Source organism: Ostrea edulis, chromosome 9 (genome assembly GCF_947568905.1).
Source record: "Ostrea edulis chromosome 9, xbOstEdul1.1, whole genome shotgun sequence".
Lineage (NCBI taxonomy): Eukaryota > Metazoa > Mollusca > Bivalvia > Ostreida > Ostreidae > Ostrea > Ostrea edulis.
The window spans coordinates 44,487,477-44,507,337 of record NC_079172.1 but is presented as its reverse complement, the minus strand read 5'-3'; the positions used below and the strand labels follow the sequence as shown (position 1 = coordinate 44,507,337).

General features: G+C 35.5%; 1 protein-coding gene and 1 long non-coding RNA gene across 2 annotated transcripts; one reads left to right on the top strand and one right to left on the bottom strand.

Annotated features, from left to right (window-relative positions):
• Positions 1–723: 723 nt before the first annotated feature.
• LOC125660405 (zinc finger protein ZIC 4-like) lies at positions 724–3,555 on the top strand. Its single transcript, XM_048892220.2, has 2 exons — positions 724–1,876; positions 2,849–3,555. Exons 1-2 carry the CDS (start codon positions 1,018–1,020, stop codon positions 3,409–3,411), a joined length of 1,422 nt encoding a protein of 473 aa, XP_048748177.1. The 5' UTR covers positions 724–1,017; the 3' UTR covers positions 3,412–3,555.
• LOC130050172 (uncharacterized) lies at positions 2,915–4,554 on the bottom strand. The gene is made up of 2 exons (XR_008798581.1): positions 4,313–4,554; positions 2,915–3,291 (listed from the first exon to the last, which is right to left on the bottom strand). It is a non-coding gene; the product is annotated as an uncharacterized LOC130050172 (long non-coding RNA).
• Positions 4,555–19,861: the final 15,307 nt, after the last annotated feature.

The window sequence follows — 19,861 nt, the reverse complement described above, 5'->3', positions numbered from 1 at the left end:
TTGTTTTTCAATTAACTTGCTCCCATTATATTTAATCTTCCACATGAGAAATTAATTAAACCCCTTCTTGGTGTAAATTTAATTAACGTATCACGCAGAAGTGTGAGATACGTTCTTAACATATTCACCATGCATCTATTAATCACAAAACCACGCTATATATTATTTCCAAAGTTAATTTAGTATATATAGTACATGGAATATAGTTTAATTTCATGCAATACACCTTCTGTTTTTAACAATCTATATAAGACATAGTAGATATGAATGTAAAATATATTTATTAGAAAATGTTATTTAAAACATTCAGAATATATTCATGATTATTTCATTCCCAAAACGCTACGAGAAAATCTTGATAAAAAACAAATTCAAAATGAAAAATAATTGCAACGAAGTCCCAATTGACAATATTCTAATTATATCTTTCATATGACATGTAAAATCTTAATCAAAAAGTGTTCAATGTCATTGAAAATTTGATGAAGTGTCATTAAGCATGAACAGTTTTTTTCTCTTAGCTTGGATTATATGTTTATTCATAATCGGAACGTGTCACAATTAACCCCGCCTACTCCAAGCGCTATCGATTTACGGGTTCTGTCGACCAATCAGACAAGCGGAATATCAATTAAATAGAGTAACCACCAATCAGAATATATGCATATTGATTTTGTATGCAAATACCAGGATTATATCTTGCTGTGATATAAATGATTCCGAATATTTTGATATCCAACAGTGAGCTTCTTCATTCACCTAACAGTGAATCAAGACCTTGAAAAAATCTTTGTTTAGAACCCCCCGGCCGACTGGTGAGATTTTGACAGGAGTATACAAGGAGAACTTGCAGCGCTTATTCTAACACCGAGCAACCTGGGTCTGCCTCTCAGCAGATTCTGAAGTTTACAAACAGCAGATTCCTGTTTGACTTCGTGGTCAGCCGGGGACCACGGGACTCTGTAAAACACTGGACATCGTTACTTTTTCGTGTGGTGAAGTTGATCATTCAGGAGAATGATAAACCCGTTCCTGGAGACCAGTTCACACCTGGGTGCCGGGGCCTTAAAACTGAGCCCTCCAAATCATATGAACGATGCAGGGTACCTGCATGGACATTCCAATCAATTCAGTGTCCCCTCAAGCGGGTATGGAGTACCTTATTCACATCATGTAAACAGCTACGCGGCACGGGATCTTCTTCGTCGACGTCCAGATCATTTACCTATTAATGTACATGACTCAAATGGAAATGGACACACCGGAATGTTCGGAACACCCTCGGGATCCTTCCACTCCCATCCCTCGGATAACCATATGCTGTTGTCCGGACTCCAGGATCCCCCAAACTTTTCCTCCGGACACCACATATCAAACAGATTGGGATTTCCCTCTGATACGTACACTCGTATGGATCAGTACCACCCCATGGTGTCTCAGAGACCTGAACATTACCCACAACCCCAGGGGTTTAATGTACCCTCTGTGGGGGGCCTTAACTCAATGAATATTGGGTCCAATGGACCAGGGGCATTTCTTCGATATATGAGACATCCAATAAAACAGGAACACACGTGTTTGTGGATAGACAAAGAACAACCTGAACCCAAGAATCCTTGCAATAAAGTGTTCACCACCATGCATGAAATCGTCAACCACATCTCTGTTGACCACGTTGGGGGTCCTGAGCAGGCTGACCATACATGTCTGTGGCAGGAATGTGCCCGGAATGGGAGGCCCTTCAAGGCCAAGTATAAATTAGTTAACCATATTCGAGTCCACACCGGAGAGAAACCATTTCCCTGCCCATTCCCAGGCTGTGGAAAAGTTTTCGCACGAAGCGAGAATCTTAAAATTCACAAAAGAACCCACACAGGTAGGTCATACTTCAGTTTTATTTGTTTACATTAACAACACTTAGTTCTAAATCTAAATTCATAAAGCAGAATCACAAAGTTTTACAATGAAAATTTTGTGCATTACTTTATGAATTTAAATTTTTAAAATTCAATTGGTAACATATAGAATCACAAATTTTTTAATGGAAAATTGTGATTTCTGTTATGAATTGAATATATTTGAATTATTGATTTTGAATAACTACTAATATTCGTTTCAAAATTTTATCAGTAACTTTGAAAAAATAATAACATTCTTTAATTTGTTTTAGATTATAACTAATGACTTCTCTTCTAATACACAAAGTGCATGCAAATATTTTTCAGTGGTTATGGTCTTTGAATATATCTATATCTTTATAACCATTCAGTAATTAGAAAATATCGAATTAGTTACTTCATTTCATCCCCATTGAATTATCATGAAAATGCTGGAATATAAGTAATGAGAACACGGTAGTGAATTCTAACCACAGTATGGTCATTTTACAAATTCTTTTTACAGTGCGTCTATTCATATAAATCTTTCCTAAAATTGAGTTTAGACTTAGTGGTTAGGATACTCGATTTACATCCGGAATACCCGCGTTCAGTTCGCAAGATCGGCTAAGATGTTTAACATAGGTAGAGACTGTTCCTTTGCCAAGCAGTCACGGGTCTTTCGGATATGACCTTGAAAATGGAGGCCCTGTGTCACGGTAGGCATTGGGATCATAAAGAAGCGTAAACGCCATGCATTTGTCGCACTTTACCTTCTGCTGGTGACGTCTCTACACGGGTGAAAAGTCTTAAATTGACGTAAAACAACAAACAAAAACAAGAGTATTTTACTAAAACTACTATTGATACATTTATATTGTCACATCGGATAATGGATACCGGTATGTCAACTGAATGTGAAAGTAAGTTTCTTTCAAATTCCATTAAATGCATTTTCATTTCATTTTTAGGAGAGAAGCCATTCCAGTGTGAATTCCCCGGATGTGACCGCAGGTTTGCCAATAGTTCTGATCGTAAGAAACACAGCCATGTTCACACGAGCGACAAGCCATACCTCTGCAAGTTCCGTGGCTGCGACAAAAGTTACACCCACCCCAGTTCACTCAGAAAACACATGAAAGCCCACGGCAACATGTCTCCACTCCCGGATGATTATGAGTCTGACGACCACAGCATCGGAACAGAAAGCATCCCGAGCCCGACTACAGAAAAATCCCGTCATCTCATCACACCACCTAGCGTCAGTTCAGACCAGTCATCTCAACCAGAAGTCATTCCAGATGCTCGCTCTTGTTTCAAGGGCGAGCGCGATCTTGTTCATAAACACTCACCTAACGCAAGTCCAACTTTGCCCATCCACCCTGCAGCTTTGCCAGCATCACAGCCTACCAATCTGAATGAGTGGATGATTTGTCAAAATAATGGACTACAAACGAGCGAGCATATGCCTCTCTCCTCTTTTTGTACACATTTGAATTCCACGCATCAACAATCTTTGATGCAATATACATAGAGAAAAACTGCGTTATAATTGACTACCCGTTGTGCTGTATATGAGTTCTCTGTAATTTGTGCATGATATTAATATATTTGTTGAGTTTGTTCATTATGTAAAATTGATATTATATTGAAATTTAATAAAATTATTAACAATGTTGACAGATACAGTTGTTCGTCATATATAAGGTTATGCTTTCCTCCCTGTCGTTTAGTTTGACAAATATTCCTACAAGGCGGAGATCCTGATTTGACGGTCCTTCGGACGAGACCGCAAAAAGCTGAGGTCCCGTGTCACAGCAGATGTGGCACGATAAAGATCCCTCCCTGCTCAATGGCCATAAGCGCCGAGCATAGGCTTTAATTTTGCAGCCCTTCACCGGCAGTGGTGACGTCTCCATATGAGTGAAATATTCTCGAGAGGGACGTTAAACAATATTCAATCAATCAATCCTGATCTGATATTGGGGAGTTTGACATTTTGACTGTCGATCGAAATACCGTCTCCTTGTATTTCATTCACAAGACATGCCAATTGTTTTAGAAAGATTTTATCGATACCAAACAAACAGAACTTTTCATTATACAGTGTATGTACAAAATATTTTTTGTTTTGTTTACAAAAATGTATTGTTAGATGTGAGATATTGAAAACAGTTGAACATTTCCGAAGTGGACTACAACTGGTTTAGAAATCCGAGCACATAGATTATATACCAGCATACAAGACCTAGACCTCTCTGCCTCCAATGGGTAAGTAGGTAGAAAAATATTTCAGATTTGGGTCAAAAATGTAAAAATGATTTACTTTCAATCAACAATACATCTTTACCAAATTATATTTATCTGCAGAGAGAGAGAGAGAGAGAGAGAGAGAGAGAGAGAGAGAGAGAGAGTATTATGCCTTATCTATTTACCTTTTTCACGAAGGTCGTATTTTTCACTTATGGGAGTGTTTTAGCAGGACTTTGACCAGTTTCCTCCGCGAGTCATTGTAGGGGGACTGCCTTGATTGTATTAGGGACCTCAGTTTTCTTTTTCGGAGCAAAACAATAGGAGAACAATGGACGTGGACGTTTTTCTACATAGCGTTGCCCCGGTCAGTCCACAGGACTATGAAATATATACTAAGTAGTACTCTCTACTCTCCAAACGTGCATTTAGCCTTCACCTAAGAATAGAGCCATATAGAAATAATAAATAGGTTACAGATTCACAATAGCTTATCGAATAATTGCAACAACAAAAAACTAAACTTCCTTAATGAAATATTAGAATATGAGCATGACAAAACCAAACCTGTTTTTCTCGATAAAATTTTCAAAGATGCACACATGCATGTATATTGTTCATAGAATAATAGTCAGTTTTAGTTCAATGTTTGCTCTCCATTGTCAATACCCTGTGACCATAATATTGAAATCTCACACATAGACTGCAATGGTATTATATTGCATCTTACGAAATTGAGAGTGTTGAAAATGAAAACTAGGAAGAAAAGTGTTCTCAATTCAAAGATTACTCAGTTTGAGACATGTATGTGTGTAAATACAGTCAACAGGAACTGACTGAACCACATGTCTAAGTAAGTGTTTGAAGTTCCACAAAGACATGCATATACGTGCACGTGTGTCTGCTTATGGTAATGCGTCAAAGTTTGAAAGTCCAAAAACTTCAGACTACAAAATACTCCAGAAAAATTGTTTCTTTTAGGCCTATATCTTCATAAAATTGGTGACAACTAATCAGAAAGTTTTTTTTATTTCTGAATTTAAGCCACGTGTCATATTTTCCACAATGTGGAGGGTTACTCCTTAAAATACTTCACTGATTTTGATTCATACAGTCCTTAGTAGAAAACAGACAAATCAACATTTAACCTTACACAGCAAGTACACCATTCTCTTCTTTAGAATTCCACTTCTGTCGTGTTATTCAACTGATATTTTATTTTGATCTGAAAGGGGAAAATCAACGTCTCAATTGAAATACGTCAAAGACTTCTCCCCCAACAGAACGGCTGCCAGAGGAGTTCTTGTGTGACACAATACCTAATAGCCACGTAAGCATTGTCAGGTCTACCTACTCTTCCTTGCCTTTAACATTCCAAATCGTTAAATTGATCCTCCTTCTAGTCTTCTGAATAAGGCGGCGTACTAAGAGGACTTGTTTGCACAGCCAACAAACAAGTATTATTCAATTTTCACTTCATACAGAAGTTTTGCCTTCAAATTCCATGGTTTTCCTACCTTTTATCAAAAATATTGAATTTTAACAAATTTTCTTTTTTTTCCATATAGCAAAGCACATTGACACAACATTTCATCTGTAACGATCCTTGTAAATTTCCTTTCGGTTTGTATCAATAAATCTACAAAGACACGAGTATTCTGTACCAGTCAAGTGATTAATCATCATTGTTAAAGTCTGCGCAGTTCAGAAATGTTTTTTCTTCTTCATTTATAGATATAAATATCATTCCAACATGAATTGATGGTATACCTAAGTAATGATATTGTTTATAGATTTGTAACAATGTACTAGTATGTTCAACACACGATTCAGCTAGATGGATATAGATATACACATATATTGCATTGTTTGCCATACCCGATAATCGCAGATCACTCACTCTGATCCCCCAAACTCCTATTTATTTTCACAGACATTGAGATGACACAAATCCCCCAAAATGCTTTCAGCACCCCTCTCTCAAAACTACCCTCAAATCAACTTAACGAAGGGGCACTTGGCAGAAAATTTTGCAATTGTTACTGCATGCCGAGAGGCGGGGAGGAGCCCACTGCGACATACAATAACAATCGACTAGATCTTGTATCGGGGTCCATCGAATTCAGGAGTCTCGCTGGGTCCCCTATTTAATACCAAAACTGACACTCCATTGAATGTCTTTTAATCCAGTCTGTCCTTTGTTGGACAAAACCTGACAAAATGGACTTGTTTTTCAAATTTGTAGGCTCCCCTCTCAGTCTAATTGGCGTGAAGATCCCCCCACTGTAGCGTCTGTTACGTCACTGTTCTTTTACTCATTTTCGTAAACATGAATGCGACTATCTGAAAATGTGAAAGTCACGTGACTAATTCTGAGCGGCTTATCTTTCAAGTTTCAGTTAAGAATGATGGAAATCGTAGTAGAGCGCAGCCTACAGTCCTAATTGGTTTATTAAACTTGAATGGTCACTTTCCGGGACAAAAGCCGGATTACAATTACACGTTTGCAATACACGAACGAACTGTTAAGGTACTTTATCAGTAAAGTTCATTCACAAAATCATTAAACAGTTCTGTTGCATGTGATCAGGTGTTGTTCTATTTCTAGTTGAGAGCACTTTAAAATTTCTTACTACTTCTTTTCAAACAGACACTTCAGTGTCATTTTATCCGTTCTTATTCTATTTCTTGTTCTCATGATGTCGAATTAAATTCTACAGACAAAAACAGGTTGTTGTACATAAAACCACATGCGTATCTTAGAGGAATAGCATACTTTTGCAAATGATCATACAGGCTAATTATTGTGAAGAGTATCATTTAATGAAGATTAATCACTGGAATATTTTCCTTCGGCCTGAACACACAAAAAAAAGTTATTAGTGAAGAAAAGCTAAAGGTATGTAAATTTGTTGGGTTATATACAGATGATAATCAATTGGAATCCTCTCTGACTAGACCATTCATCATCCGGGTATACCATGTACTTCTGGAACAAGGCTGCCTTAGAGGTGAAGACATATCCTTAAGCGGGTTCCTTTCTTTCGTGTGTGAGGTGACAATTACCTGAAATAAGATATATATCTCTTGCTCTTCACCCTCATGAGTCGACTTTTCACGGAATGGAAATTTTCAGCCACTTCACACAGGTAACACAATGGCATTTCGGAGTGACAAAACTATCATCGAAAATGTGCCTTTAATTGTCGCTCAAGAAGCAATGTTATACAGTTTGAGATAAGATTAGCATTCTGAAGATCTTTTTCGACAGGTATATCAGAAGAAAAACACATTTTGACAAATTTGTTAGAATACATCAACAATATGTGAAACACTTGCAAGATGACAAATTGCCACTTCTTCAAGATTTATTGTCAAAGAATGTGGGGATATTGCTGACCTCTAAAACACAAGTACTCATGGTCTTTTTGAATAGTTTCTGCAAAGACTGTTGGCTTATCAAAGTCCACTGTAAACGATTTCATGCTGGAGTAAAACGCGCAGAGGACCTCCACACCACACAGGGTCTCCCAGATGTCGAATGTAACTCCGTAGCAACACACCAATTGCAGGCGAATGTTTCAAAGTTCAAGTGTTCGTCGTTGAGACTTGTTTTTAGACACTTGCAGGTGTGCAAAGTAACTCCATTTTTAAAATAGGAATGAGGAGAAATGATCAATGTATAGCGAGAAACAACAACTTTTACAGCAAAACTGTTTTATCTTCTGAACATAAAACGACCAACGGTTTTACTTTCAAGTCCATAACTGGGCAACGGAACGGGTGGTCGGGTTTTTAGCAAGATCATCCGCAGGTGCACGAAAGATTTAGCTGATAAATTTTCGATTAACATTCTCCCTTACCCGTTGTTTCCCTTAATTTCTTTGACGACTTCTATTTGATACCCATTTTTTAACATACCCAAAAATTGCCCCCCCCCCTCCCAAAAAAAAAAATCAAAAAGAAAACTGGGAATGTTATCATAGAAAAGAGTGTAATGTAAAAGTAAAACGTTTCAGTGACTTAACTTTATTATAAATGTCTACAAGGTTTGAATTTTTGATTTATACACACTAACAGAAACACTAGGCCACTTAGTGCAAACCATGCTTGGGTGAAGATACTCATTAACAACTTTGTTCAAATTTGTATTGTTTATTGACCAAGAACCATACAGTTCATAGGTATAAAGTATATACAACAACTTATACAATGAAATAGTAATAATATTTCTTTAGATACTGTTTTCTACAATAATTATAAAAAGGACATACTAATATAAAATGATATTCATCTTCAATACTCTCTGAACATAATTTACATTTTCTAGAAAAGGGTTATATCAAGGGGAGATAATTAGGAAATGGTGAATAAAGGATGAAACCATTTTCTTCTCGAGTACCACTAGGTCTAAATTTGAAAAAAATCTTTTATGTAAGAGCTTACATATATTCGAGTAATTTAGATACATGGAAGATTGGGGTCAGGGTGGTTCTACAACAAACATTAAAGTTTTACGTGGGAATATGCAGGACGAAAATATTTTTAAACGTTCTTCTCCAGTAGAACTTCAAGACTCCCATTTATCATAACAATAATTAAACATCCGCATGCATTGATACGGTAATTCTGTTCAAGCCGTGGCCCTTAGGATTGAGATGGGACCACGAACGAGTCCAGTTAAAAGGGAATGAAATACAAAATCCTTCCACACACTTCAAATTTCATCACTTTATCTAAAAGAGCTTGTATATACAATCCGCGTTGGTCACTATGCTCAGAATCCTCACATTTTCTTTATTTACCACAAACATGTACAACAACAAAAACAACTTAGGAAGAGCGTCGTCTGGATCTTCTGCCCTCTGAAACTCTCTGTTTCTTTTTATATCTGTATAGTTCCCTCGTCTGGATGAGACATCTTCTGAAACTCTCTCTCTCTCTCTCTCTCTCTCTCTCTCTCTCTCTCTCAGTGTGCTTCTCTGACTAGTTTTAAAAAGGTCGATCTAAATTGCTTTTGTTCAGGCTTGCTTTTAATTTGTGAATGCGTGATTTTTATTCCAGCAGTTTTACCCAATAATAGGACATTACTTGTTGATATTAGATATTTTGTAATTAATTCATAATTCCTGTGGGGGATTTTAATTAATAATCAATGTATTGTTTCTGTTGTAAAGCGATTTACATTGATAGAGTGTTATACAATTTTGTTTTTATTGATATTAATTATTATCGGATATATAGGGAAAATCTTCTGGGGAAAGTTCTCTTAAAGCAACAGGACTAAACTTTGGTTAGATACATCCTCATACAGTATGCATTAGATTCAAATCTGGGCAGTGTATGTCATCTTTCCACAGGAAGAACGATGGGGGCCAAAATAAGTGTCAATAAAAATTTTAATAGGAATTCTTTGATGAGCAAGTTTTCTCGGTTACACAATTTGGCAAAAAGAATATCCAAGCTACATGTACCATTTTAGGCAGTATATATTCATATCATGATCAGTTTGAACTATGACCCCTAGCCTCAAGACCATAAACTGAGAATATTCTCCTAACTTTTGAAATAATTTTCATAAACAAATAACATTTTCAATATGTGTTTGCATTTGATATTTTTATAAACCTGCAGTTTTTAAAAAAAAAATATCTATGCTTGATAAATCTTAAGATGTAAATAATCAAACTTTTGACCTAAGTCTATTCTCAGTTTATAATCTTGGGGCCTATTATTTCTTATAAAATGATTGTACATGTATCTCCCAATATATCAAATTTAACGTATACTTATATACATGCCCCAATGTGAATGTAAGATTATAAATAATGAGAAAAAAACTCTGTAGTACGCTTCTGTAGACATATAAGAATGATACCGAGATTGAGCACATACTAATTCTCGCATGAACGGCTTCGCTAGTGAAGCAAGAAATATAAAGTATTTCACAATCAATGATTATATAAAATACTTTGAACGTTTACAATATGTGCCTATTATAAGTGAAGCTATTCTATCATTAATAGTATTTGCTCAAATAGCATTGGGGAAAATTCCAACTAAAGATGATTTACGAATTCTTCGTATGCGGACATTAATTTTTTCCCGTCACTTATCACAGTGACAATGATATGTACCCCGATTTTCTGCTCCCTAGATTTACACTCACCACATTAAACACCCATAATTCCTTCTATTTCCGCGGCAATGAGCAGTAACAGGTTATCGAAGGATTGTTTGTCACTGAATAGCAAACGTAAGACAGATTACATACTGTCATGCAGATGATATACTCGATATGGTTTTATCAGTGCCACTTCAAAGGGTGGATTGGACTTCAGAAATATTGTATTTACAGAACACGCATTTTCATTTCGTTAAAACAATAACGAAATTAACGCTTTAAAGGGACTGATTCACGATTTTACCTAAACTTTTTGTTTTTCACTTTTAATGATCAAAATCTACTGTCTAATGTGTTTGAAAGATTTCACATGAAAATTAAGTTATACATCATCACAGAGGCTCATTTTAGAGAGTTTATTCTTTGTTTTCTAAACAAAGATTGCGGTATGCTCTTGTTTACTACATTTTCAAAAGAAATGGATATTGATCTAAGTGTATTATATCTCTCACATTTCAAGCATTTTTGGGGTAAAATGTGAAATCTAAAAGTTAAAATTTGTGACTATGCAAAATTAAGATGCATTATATTACAAAATCAATATTTCACTTGTTTGTTTACGTAAAAAGACTCGAGTCTTTGTTTACATAACACATATTTAAGGCTAAAGTATTGCTTTCATTCTTGCATTCAGACGGTCAAACTTTTGGCTGTCAACATTAAATGAGTTATATTTCTAATGTGTAACATCAAAAATGAAAAATATTTTTATCAAAAATCATGAACCAGTCCCTTTAAATGTATACTTGATATATAATGGAAGACAATGTGGGGACTAAATTTTGAGTAAACTAGATCAGAACAGTTTGCTTGAAATGATGAATGTAATATTTCGACTCTAATATAACTTGTTTAGTCATCATTAGCAAAGGCATTATGAATATGATCAGGTACTTCTAACTGATATTTTTATGAAGACATTTAAATTAGCCAATCAATTGTAAATTTGAGTCCAAGATCGAGAAGTGCAAACACTACCAATATCTAATTTAAAATGCCAATAGAGTTTCTGAAGTATGATTTTTGACATATCTCCGATAGAAAGAATAGCAACAATAATTCAAATCGAACACGTCTGACAAAGATTTCGTTTTCATCTTATTTTTTAAATCAATACGAATTACAAATAAAATGAAATATGAATGAGAGTGGCGATGTTTTAAAAAAAAAAGAACCCACTCTGATTAATTCTTAGCCTACATAGGTTTCAACTTCTACTTACGGGACAGAAAAGATGCAAGACTAACCAGCATACAACAAGAGCAAACACGATGTTTGCATGAAATCCAGATAGTGTAAAAGATAAAGGTACCATTCAAATCAATACGTCTTTTATGTTTATAAGCTTATATTACCCAAACTCTCTGCTCATCGTAGCTCGGTTTTGCTGTCATCTAATATCTCAACAAAAACGTAAGACTGTTTGAGATTGAAAACTGTCATTTATTACTTACTAAATGACAAAAAAAACATATTCAACAAAAGATTCTGGGGGAAATCATCTAATACAATTCTACATCAAAGTACCTGCAAAGCTAAATTACTCAAATTCTGATTTCCCCCAAAGAAGACAAAATAACGAAAATAGTGCTACGCTATAAAATGACAAATAAAAAAGCATCAAAACAAACTCAGGCATATTATCATGCGTAGGTATTCGTGCAATAGTTTTATGTTGGAAATTATCATAAAGAAGTTCATTGAAAATCAAATGAAGTTTTCTCAATGTAAATTCTATATACGTAGTACATGTAGTGTGTCAATTGGTGTTTTTTTAACCACACTGCACTTTACTGAAGCTATCATATGCAAGTTACTGGTATTAAGAAATTCCAAAGTATCGCAAGGTTGTTGAAAAAAAATTAATTCTCTTCAAGAGACATGGTTTTCTATAACACATAATAACCCACCGTTTTCAAATGTAAACGACTAATAACATTGCCATCTATGTTCATTTGTCGAATTCGACTTTTCTGTTTTCGTGAGGCAATCTATTGTAACGAACTTAAGTATTACGGAGATTTTTGTTTCGTTTCAATGATTTATAACGGTTCTTTATTTTACTTCCTGTGGCGAATTTCTACTTGTGATTGCCTTTCATGATTCAAAGTAGAAAATCCTCATGGAGTTTACCATTTAGGGAGTGTTACACGATCGAAAGTGTTAAATGCCTTTTCAAAGACTCCCCATGTTATCAAAAGAAGTTTCTCGCATAGAAAAATCATAATATTTCTTACTACTTTTATTAAAGGGGCTCCATGGGAAATTATGCAGACCTTATTTACACTGAAATATAATTATCGAGTATCTGTGAGAAGCTGTCCTATTCATTCTGAGTAGTCTGATCATTCTATAGAATGTTATTTTACTATGACACTACAAAAGAATACTTTAAAATCAACAAAGACAACTTTCCTTCGGCAGTAATTCTATGATTTAATGCTGGATCAAATTTTGACAGATCAAAATAAGCTTTTAGTTCCAAAACAAATGCAGAAATTGCAATATTTAAACCACTTCAATTAATTCATTATCCGTTTTATATTTCTTCATCACGATGTCGTATTTCACATCATACAGCTTTATAATTAATGTGAGAGTATGAGAAGAGGATGTTCTTATTATAGAATAAAATTTATTGTTAAACAACTTCATTTTCCAATTTCTTTAAAGAATAATACGCACGGTGTCTAGTATTCTTCTCTGAAAATCAAATCGACATAGGAATGTGAAATAAGCAATGTAAAACAATAATCTAATTTCACTTCGCGGATTATAAAGCGTAAACTGCACCACGTTAAATTATATCGTATAACATAGGTCAAAATTAGCTTAATTCCTCAAATAATCTAAACGGCTAAGTACATCACTATACACAATATATGTAATAGTAACCACAGTGATAGTATTTAATAGTAGCCTAGTGGAGTAGTAGTACATTTAGTAGTAGCACTAGTAATAGTAGTAGTAGTAGTAGTAGTAGTAGTAGTATATAGTAGTAGTAGTAGTAGTAACTACATATGTAGTAGTAGCACTTGTTATTTATACTGTAATATTTTTGCATGGTTTGTTTGTACATATAAAATTATGGAAGCGTGAGAGCGAATTTTGTATATATAACCAATGCTTCCACAATTTCCTTATCCCTAAGATTAAAAAAAATGAATTGATAAATCATATTCAAAATTGTGATAATTCTTTTTTTTAAAGTTTAGGTCGGAAGGTCATTTGCGCGTCACGGTGCCTCTATCAAGAAATAAATTACAATGAAAGAGCCAAGGTTTACTACAGATAAAGCATTGGTGAATGTGAATATCAAATAAGAAAAAAAAAACCCCTCAAATATTTCCAGTATATGTATAGCCATATGCAAGTTAATGAGAGAAGAAATAGTAAAATGTATTCCATTTCTCCTTAATGTCACATTTACGTTAAAATTATTGAAATATATCTTTTCCTCCATTCACCAATTCCAAATCAGGTGTGGAAAAATTTTCAATAAACTTTTTGGGTAACGTTTATATAAAAATAATGCTGGTTCATAAAAAATGAATTAAGAGGACATAAAAACTTATTATCCTAAAATTAATTTACTTTTCCTTTTGATAAACTATCAGGAAATGTTTCAAAATCCATCATAAAGGAAGTCAATTTCATCAATAAAAAGCCTTATTGTGTAGAAGCTGTCTTTGAAGTCAATGGCTTTGTTGCCACGATTTTTAAAGTAGTCCTAATTGATAGCCCGGCGCCGAGAGGACGAGCCCAGCACTCGGATGGCAATACTTGAATGAATTGTTTCTTTGCATTTATATATCGGAAAATTGAATGAAATTCATAGCATACATAAACGAAATCAATAAAAGCATGCATGCATCTTGCATGGACTATTTCTAAAACTATTATTTGTTGAATTATCTTACTTTTGCGTACAGGAAGCGACGCCATTTTGCGCATGAGCACTGGCATTTCTTTCATTAACTCGACAAAGGCGTGGAAAATCTGTCAGTTTACAGTAACGAGGCCTTTAAATTACTGAAAATAAATGACAAGCCCTTCGAGACGTCGGAGCATTAGAACTACATGCAAACTGTCCATCCTAATTGAGACAGAGAATCTGCTATACAGGTGCATTACGCGGAACAAGTCCTTGCCTTAGGCACCGTGCTCTCTATTTATATAGAGACAAATTACTGCAGAATCGTTCCATTAAATACAGCACCGGCCAGTGCGATACACCACAACAGAAACATGGAATGATAAAGACAGTGAACAATGGTCCTAGTTACTAATTGTCAAGTTGTTGGGAACCACTGGTGAGATGGATTAATTGACACTACCCCTCAAGTCTGTGGTAAATGGGAATGCCGCTCGTCATCGTCACTTCATTAAAATTCCCAAAATTATTTCCAAATGATAAAAAAAATGTTTGCTTTCAGATTTTGCAACGTTTGACAATTTTGTTTCACTTGTTTGAATTTAGAATCTTCGGTTGTTCAAACTGATTAATGGTACTGATACGAAAGAAGATGTGTAAAACATACGTACAACACTTACGATGGTGCATCGAAGTATATCAAGAAACGACAGGGTTCGTCAAAATCTTTGTGCAATCGTGATGAAAACGATGATTTATGTTTTATATCTTGTTTCCCTGCACTTTGTACGTACCCAAGATTTTCATATTGTTGTTCATTCTCACGAAACTGCTATTTAGGAAAAAATGAGCCGTTCCTAGCAAAAAAGGCCCTTATCTCATCCAACAATATATTTTTTTTAAAAAAAACCGTCATAATCAAAAAACGTAACGTCATTTTTTGCATACTTGTAAAGAAAAAGGTCATAATTACCAATCACGAGTTGGTTGTCATTGATTGACTGTAATATTTCAACGACAATCAACATTGCTCTAATATTTTGAGAGATGTTCTCTTTAGTTCACACTTTAGCACTAATATACTTAAGGGCCCTTTTTGCTGATAATACAACAAAAAGTTTAACTTGAATTCTGAAAATTTATTTACAAGTGGTAGAAAAAGAACAGAAGACAAGTCGGATCTATATACATGTATATTTATATATATTTACATGCCTTTCAATCTTTTTTTATAAAACATATTTCCTCTTCCGAACATGAGACATGTTAATTTATAGACATCTATAGATTGATAATTTTGTAATTTATATTCTTTTATTTTTCACACAAAACGTGTTACCCCTGGCTGGAGAAACCCTCCCGAAGAACACATCATCAGATCAGCGGTTATTAAATTAAAACGTTAACAAACCATTTTCTGAACCAGCGGTACTATAAATGCCTGTTAGTGGGAATTCAGCGGAGAGTCCGGGGAGACGGGTAATGATATATTAGGTGACATCTGTGTGTCAAGCAATAACTCGCATTTAGTACAAGGATGAAAGATCCAACCAAACTAGCATCACTTTAAACAGATGTACAATGTTGCCCAATTCAATTCATATTGATGTTTTTCTGACGTGTAAATGTCTGTTTACAATTGTATTTTTGGGGGGTTCTAGTGTTTACAGAGGGTAAAAACCAGTGTTTTAGGTCCAGTAAGCATTGTACTTCATGTGTATTGTTTCTAGACCTAGTATCAAGTGCGTCTATAGAAGTAATGATGTGTATCTTTTCCTACATGGTCTACTATTGTTTTAAGAAGATTAACAAAAATGCGTGTTGTTCTACATCTATTTCAATTGTTTGCTGTTTAACGCCCCATTCGAGATTTTTTCTCTTCTGTAGAGACATCACCAGCTTTAAGGTGAATTGCCACATATTTTTGCCTGTGCATGGCGCTTACAATCGTAGTAAATGGGGTTTTTTATGGTGCCAAAATCCATCGTGACAAGGGACCTTCGTTTTTAAAGCCATACACGAAGGATATTCATTGACAATATTTTTGTAGTCTATGATGATCAGGTCTTCCAACAGTCTGTTGGAATTTCCATGGGCACAAATTGTGCTCCTTGTTGTTAGCTGACCTGTTTTATATTCCCATGGGCACGAATTGTGCTCCTTTGTTAGCTGACCTGCTTTTATATTCATATGAAGCAGAATTTATTCAAAAACTTCTACGTGAGAAGAAAAAATCTCTCGCTGTGACCTTCAATTCGACTTTTAGATATACCGATGACGTTTTGTCTATTAACAATGATAGCTTTCATTCATATGTCGATTTGATATATCCCTGTGAGCTCGAAATAAAGGACACCACAGAGTCGTCCACTTCTGCTTCATACTTAGATATTTTATTGAAAGTAGACATTAACGGCAAACTGACAACTCAACTATATGACAAACGGGATGATTTCAGCTTCTCCATCGTCAACTTCCCACATTTATGTAGCAATATTCCATTATCACCTGCATATGGTGTTTATATATCTCAACTGATTCGATATGCAAGAACTTGTTCTGGGTATAGTCAGTTTTTAAATCGAGGTAAGCTACTGACAAACAAGTTGATGGTACAGGGATTTCAACAGTCTCGATTGAAGTCAGCATTTCGCAAATTCTATGGTCGTTATAACGATCTAGTTCGTCAATACAACCTCGCATTGGGTCAAATGCTGTCTGACGTGTTTCATACCGATTGTTAAGCCGTTCTTGGCACACTGATTTGACTGCGGATAACTCCGTTTACCTGATCAGGATATGGGGCTCACGGCGGGTGTGACCGGTCAACAGGGGATGCTTATTCCTCCTAGGCACCTGATTCCACCTCTGGTGTGTCCAGGGGTCCGTATTTGCCCAACTATCTATTTTGTATTGCTTGTAGGAGTTATGAGATTGATCACTGTTCGTTATCTTCACCTTGCATTCTTATGAATCAAAATTCATTTGAAAAACTTCTACATGAGAAGTAAAAATCTCTTGCTGTGGCGTTCAATGTGACATTTAGATGTATCGACGTTTTATTTATTAACATTAATAATTTTAATTCATATGTCGATTCGATATATCCCAGTGAACTAAAAAAAAAAAACACCACCGAATCGTCTGCTTCTGTGTCATAATTAGAATTTTTGTAAAAAATAGATATTAACGGCAAACTAGCAACTCAACTTTATGATAAACGGGATGATTTCAGGTTCTCCATCGTCAACTTTCCATATTTATGTAGCAATATTCCAATATTACCTGCACCTGGTGTTTTTATCTCTCAAATCATTCGATACACAAGAGCTGGTTCTACGTATGATCAGTTCTTAAATCGAGGCAGGCTACTGACAAACAAGTTAATGGTGGAGGGGTTTTAACAGTTTCGTTTAAAGTCAGCATTTCGCAAATTCTGTGGTGGCTCCGTTTGCCTGGTCGGGATGTGGGACTCGCGGTGGGTGTGACCGGTCGATGGAGAATACTTGCTCCTCCTAGGCACCTGATTCCATTGATTGTATATCCAGGGGTCCGTCTTTGTCCAACTCTCTATTTTGTATTGCTTATAGGTGTTATGAGAGTTATGAGATTGATCACTGTTCGTTATCTTCACCTTTCACCTGTAACTTTCCCTTGTAATCCCGGGCGCTTGGCGAAGAAACAATCTCAACTTATGTTAAACCTATACCGAGATCGATATCGAAAACGGACATCCCAGTTTCGTCCCATGTTATTTTTGCTATTACAGATTGGTTTAAATTCACTCAAAGTAGTATTTGTTATTTTAAAGTACTAGATGAATTTTCGTTTACGTCCGCTCAGTTTTAAATCTGATTCATTTATGGCAAGGACGAAATGACGAGAATAAATTCATGAGGGGAAGTACGTCCCTCTACACAATAAATATATGTGCATCGTTTCTAAGCTCAACATCTTGTAGGTCTAAAGTGCATTGCTTTTTTTGAGCGTTGATGTACTGCATATGTATTTGTTTTAAATTCTAAACTAGTATAATTTGTTTATAAAAGGTTAATGCGTATTGTTTGGAGAGAGCACAACGTATATTGTGTGTTGAGGGTCTAGGAAGTCTAATACTCGTTGTTTTCAGAGTGCCTTAAAATCTATACCGTGTATAAATGCAATCTTGTGGATGGCTTATGACAGGCTTCCCATCCTTGAGTCTCGAATGATAAAAACTTGAAAAAAAAAAAGTAAAAGTATCATTGAGTTGATGAGATTACGAATAAGCAAATTGTTATACTGCTTCCGTTCATTTAGCATCGAATTTTAAGCTCTATTCTTTAAAGCTTATATGAATGAAGACAGTATTCTATCAACATGAAAATAATTAAAACAGATTATAGTTTCACGATCCTATAATGGTTTCAATGACGATCACAGTGAGGAATTGAGATTTTCAGGCCATTTTGCATTCACAAAGACCACTGATAAAAATATTTGATACGAACAACTTACTGTAGGACATAATTCGGAGGGAAATAGCTGATCCGGATTAGTGTCAGTACTGTGCAGAACCGGGCAGCATTTAGACGGCCCGCAGTGCTAATCATGGTCACGGTGATTTGTCTCCCTAAAAAAGGCAGATTTTTGTAATATCATTTTTGTTTGTAAAACAAAAACAAATTTGTCATCGCATTTCTTGTATTGTCAATCCTCATCTATCGCATGACCATGACATGCTGGTATCTTTTGCACAAATCCCGAGAATTTGTTAACGAAGTTGAAGCCTGTACTCTGCAAAACGACGTTGATAATTTCATTCAGTGATGGCGTCAAGTGGCGTGATCCCTTTTAAGCAGCAGCATATCCTCAGTAAGTCCACGAGAACATCGCACCAAATAAAGCTCTTACTCTCTCGTCTAGAATGGATCTGATCATGTAAAACTCTTATAGTCAAACAACATGAGAGAGTAGTTGTAATTAGGATCAGCAGAGAGAGAGAGAGAGAGAGAGAGAGAGAGAGAGAGAGAGAGAGAGAGAGAGAGAGAGAACACAGAGAAAGAGGATTGGCAAGCTTATTTCCATTTTCACTCTAGGCAAGACTCTGCAAACTTGGAAATCAACGCCTCCATTTCCGTAGTTTGGTTTTCTTGTCAGATAATGCAGAAATTTAGTCATTCAAAAAACCTGTCATCCGATAAATTCTAAAGTTTCCTTCAGAGCCTAATTATACTCTCTTGTAATATCTGTTAGATAAATTTTCTACATCGACAACATACTGGTAGTTGTGCAGGTGTGAAGGTACCGTGGATCCATCTTTGTTATAAACATCAATCCAATTAATTCAGATGACGATTAAACTTACATTTCCAAATTAGCATTTTAATTCGTTGTTAAATGGAATGAAGTAATCATATTACAAAACTTTTACATTACCTAAATTGGTCTCATTCCCACAATGTCAAACGTTTGAGCGATGCACCTCTGTGATAGAGATCAGGTGCAGATGAACGCTTTCATCAAGTGCAGTTAGATAGCCATTTGACTGTCAGACACCCAAATTAAGACCTATCTATTCGTAACGACACTGATATACGTTTGCTGACAGAATACTCCCACTTCCAGGTGCTGGTGCAGCAGTTAAAAACACGTGCTACATTTTCATTGCGATTCTCTTGGGAATCCTAGCATGAT

What these genes read in the sequence shown, in the direction of transcription:
- LOC125660405 (XM_048892220.2), top strand. Translation starts at nt 1,018, where the DNA reads ATGATAAACCCGTTCCTGGAGACCAGTTCACACCTGGGTGCCGGGGCC. An exon ending in TCACAAAAGAACCCACACAG is followed by an intron (nt 1,877 to 2,848) that starts GTAGGTCATACT and finishes TTTCATTTTTAG; the next exon opens with GAGAGAAGCCATTCCAGTGT.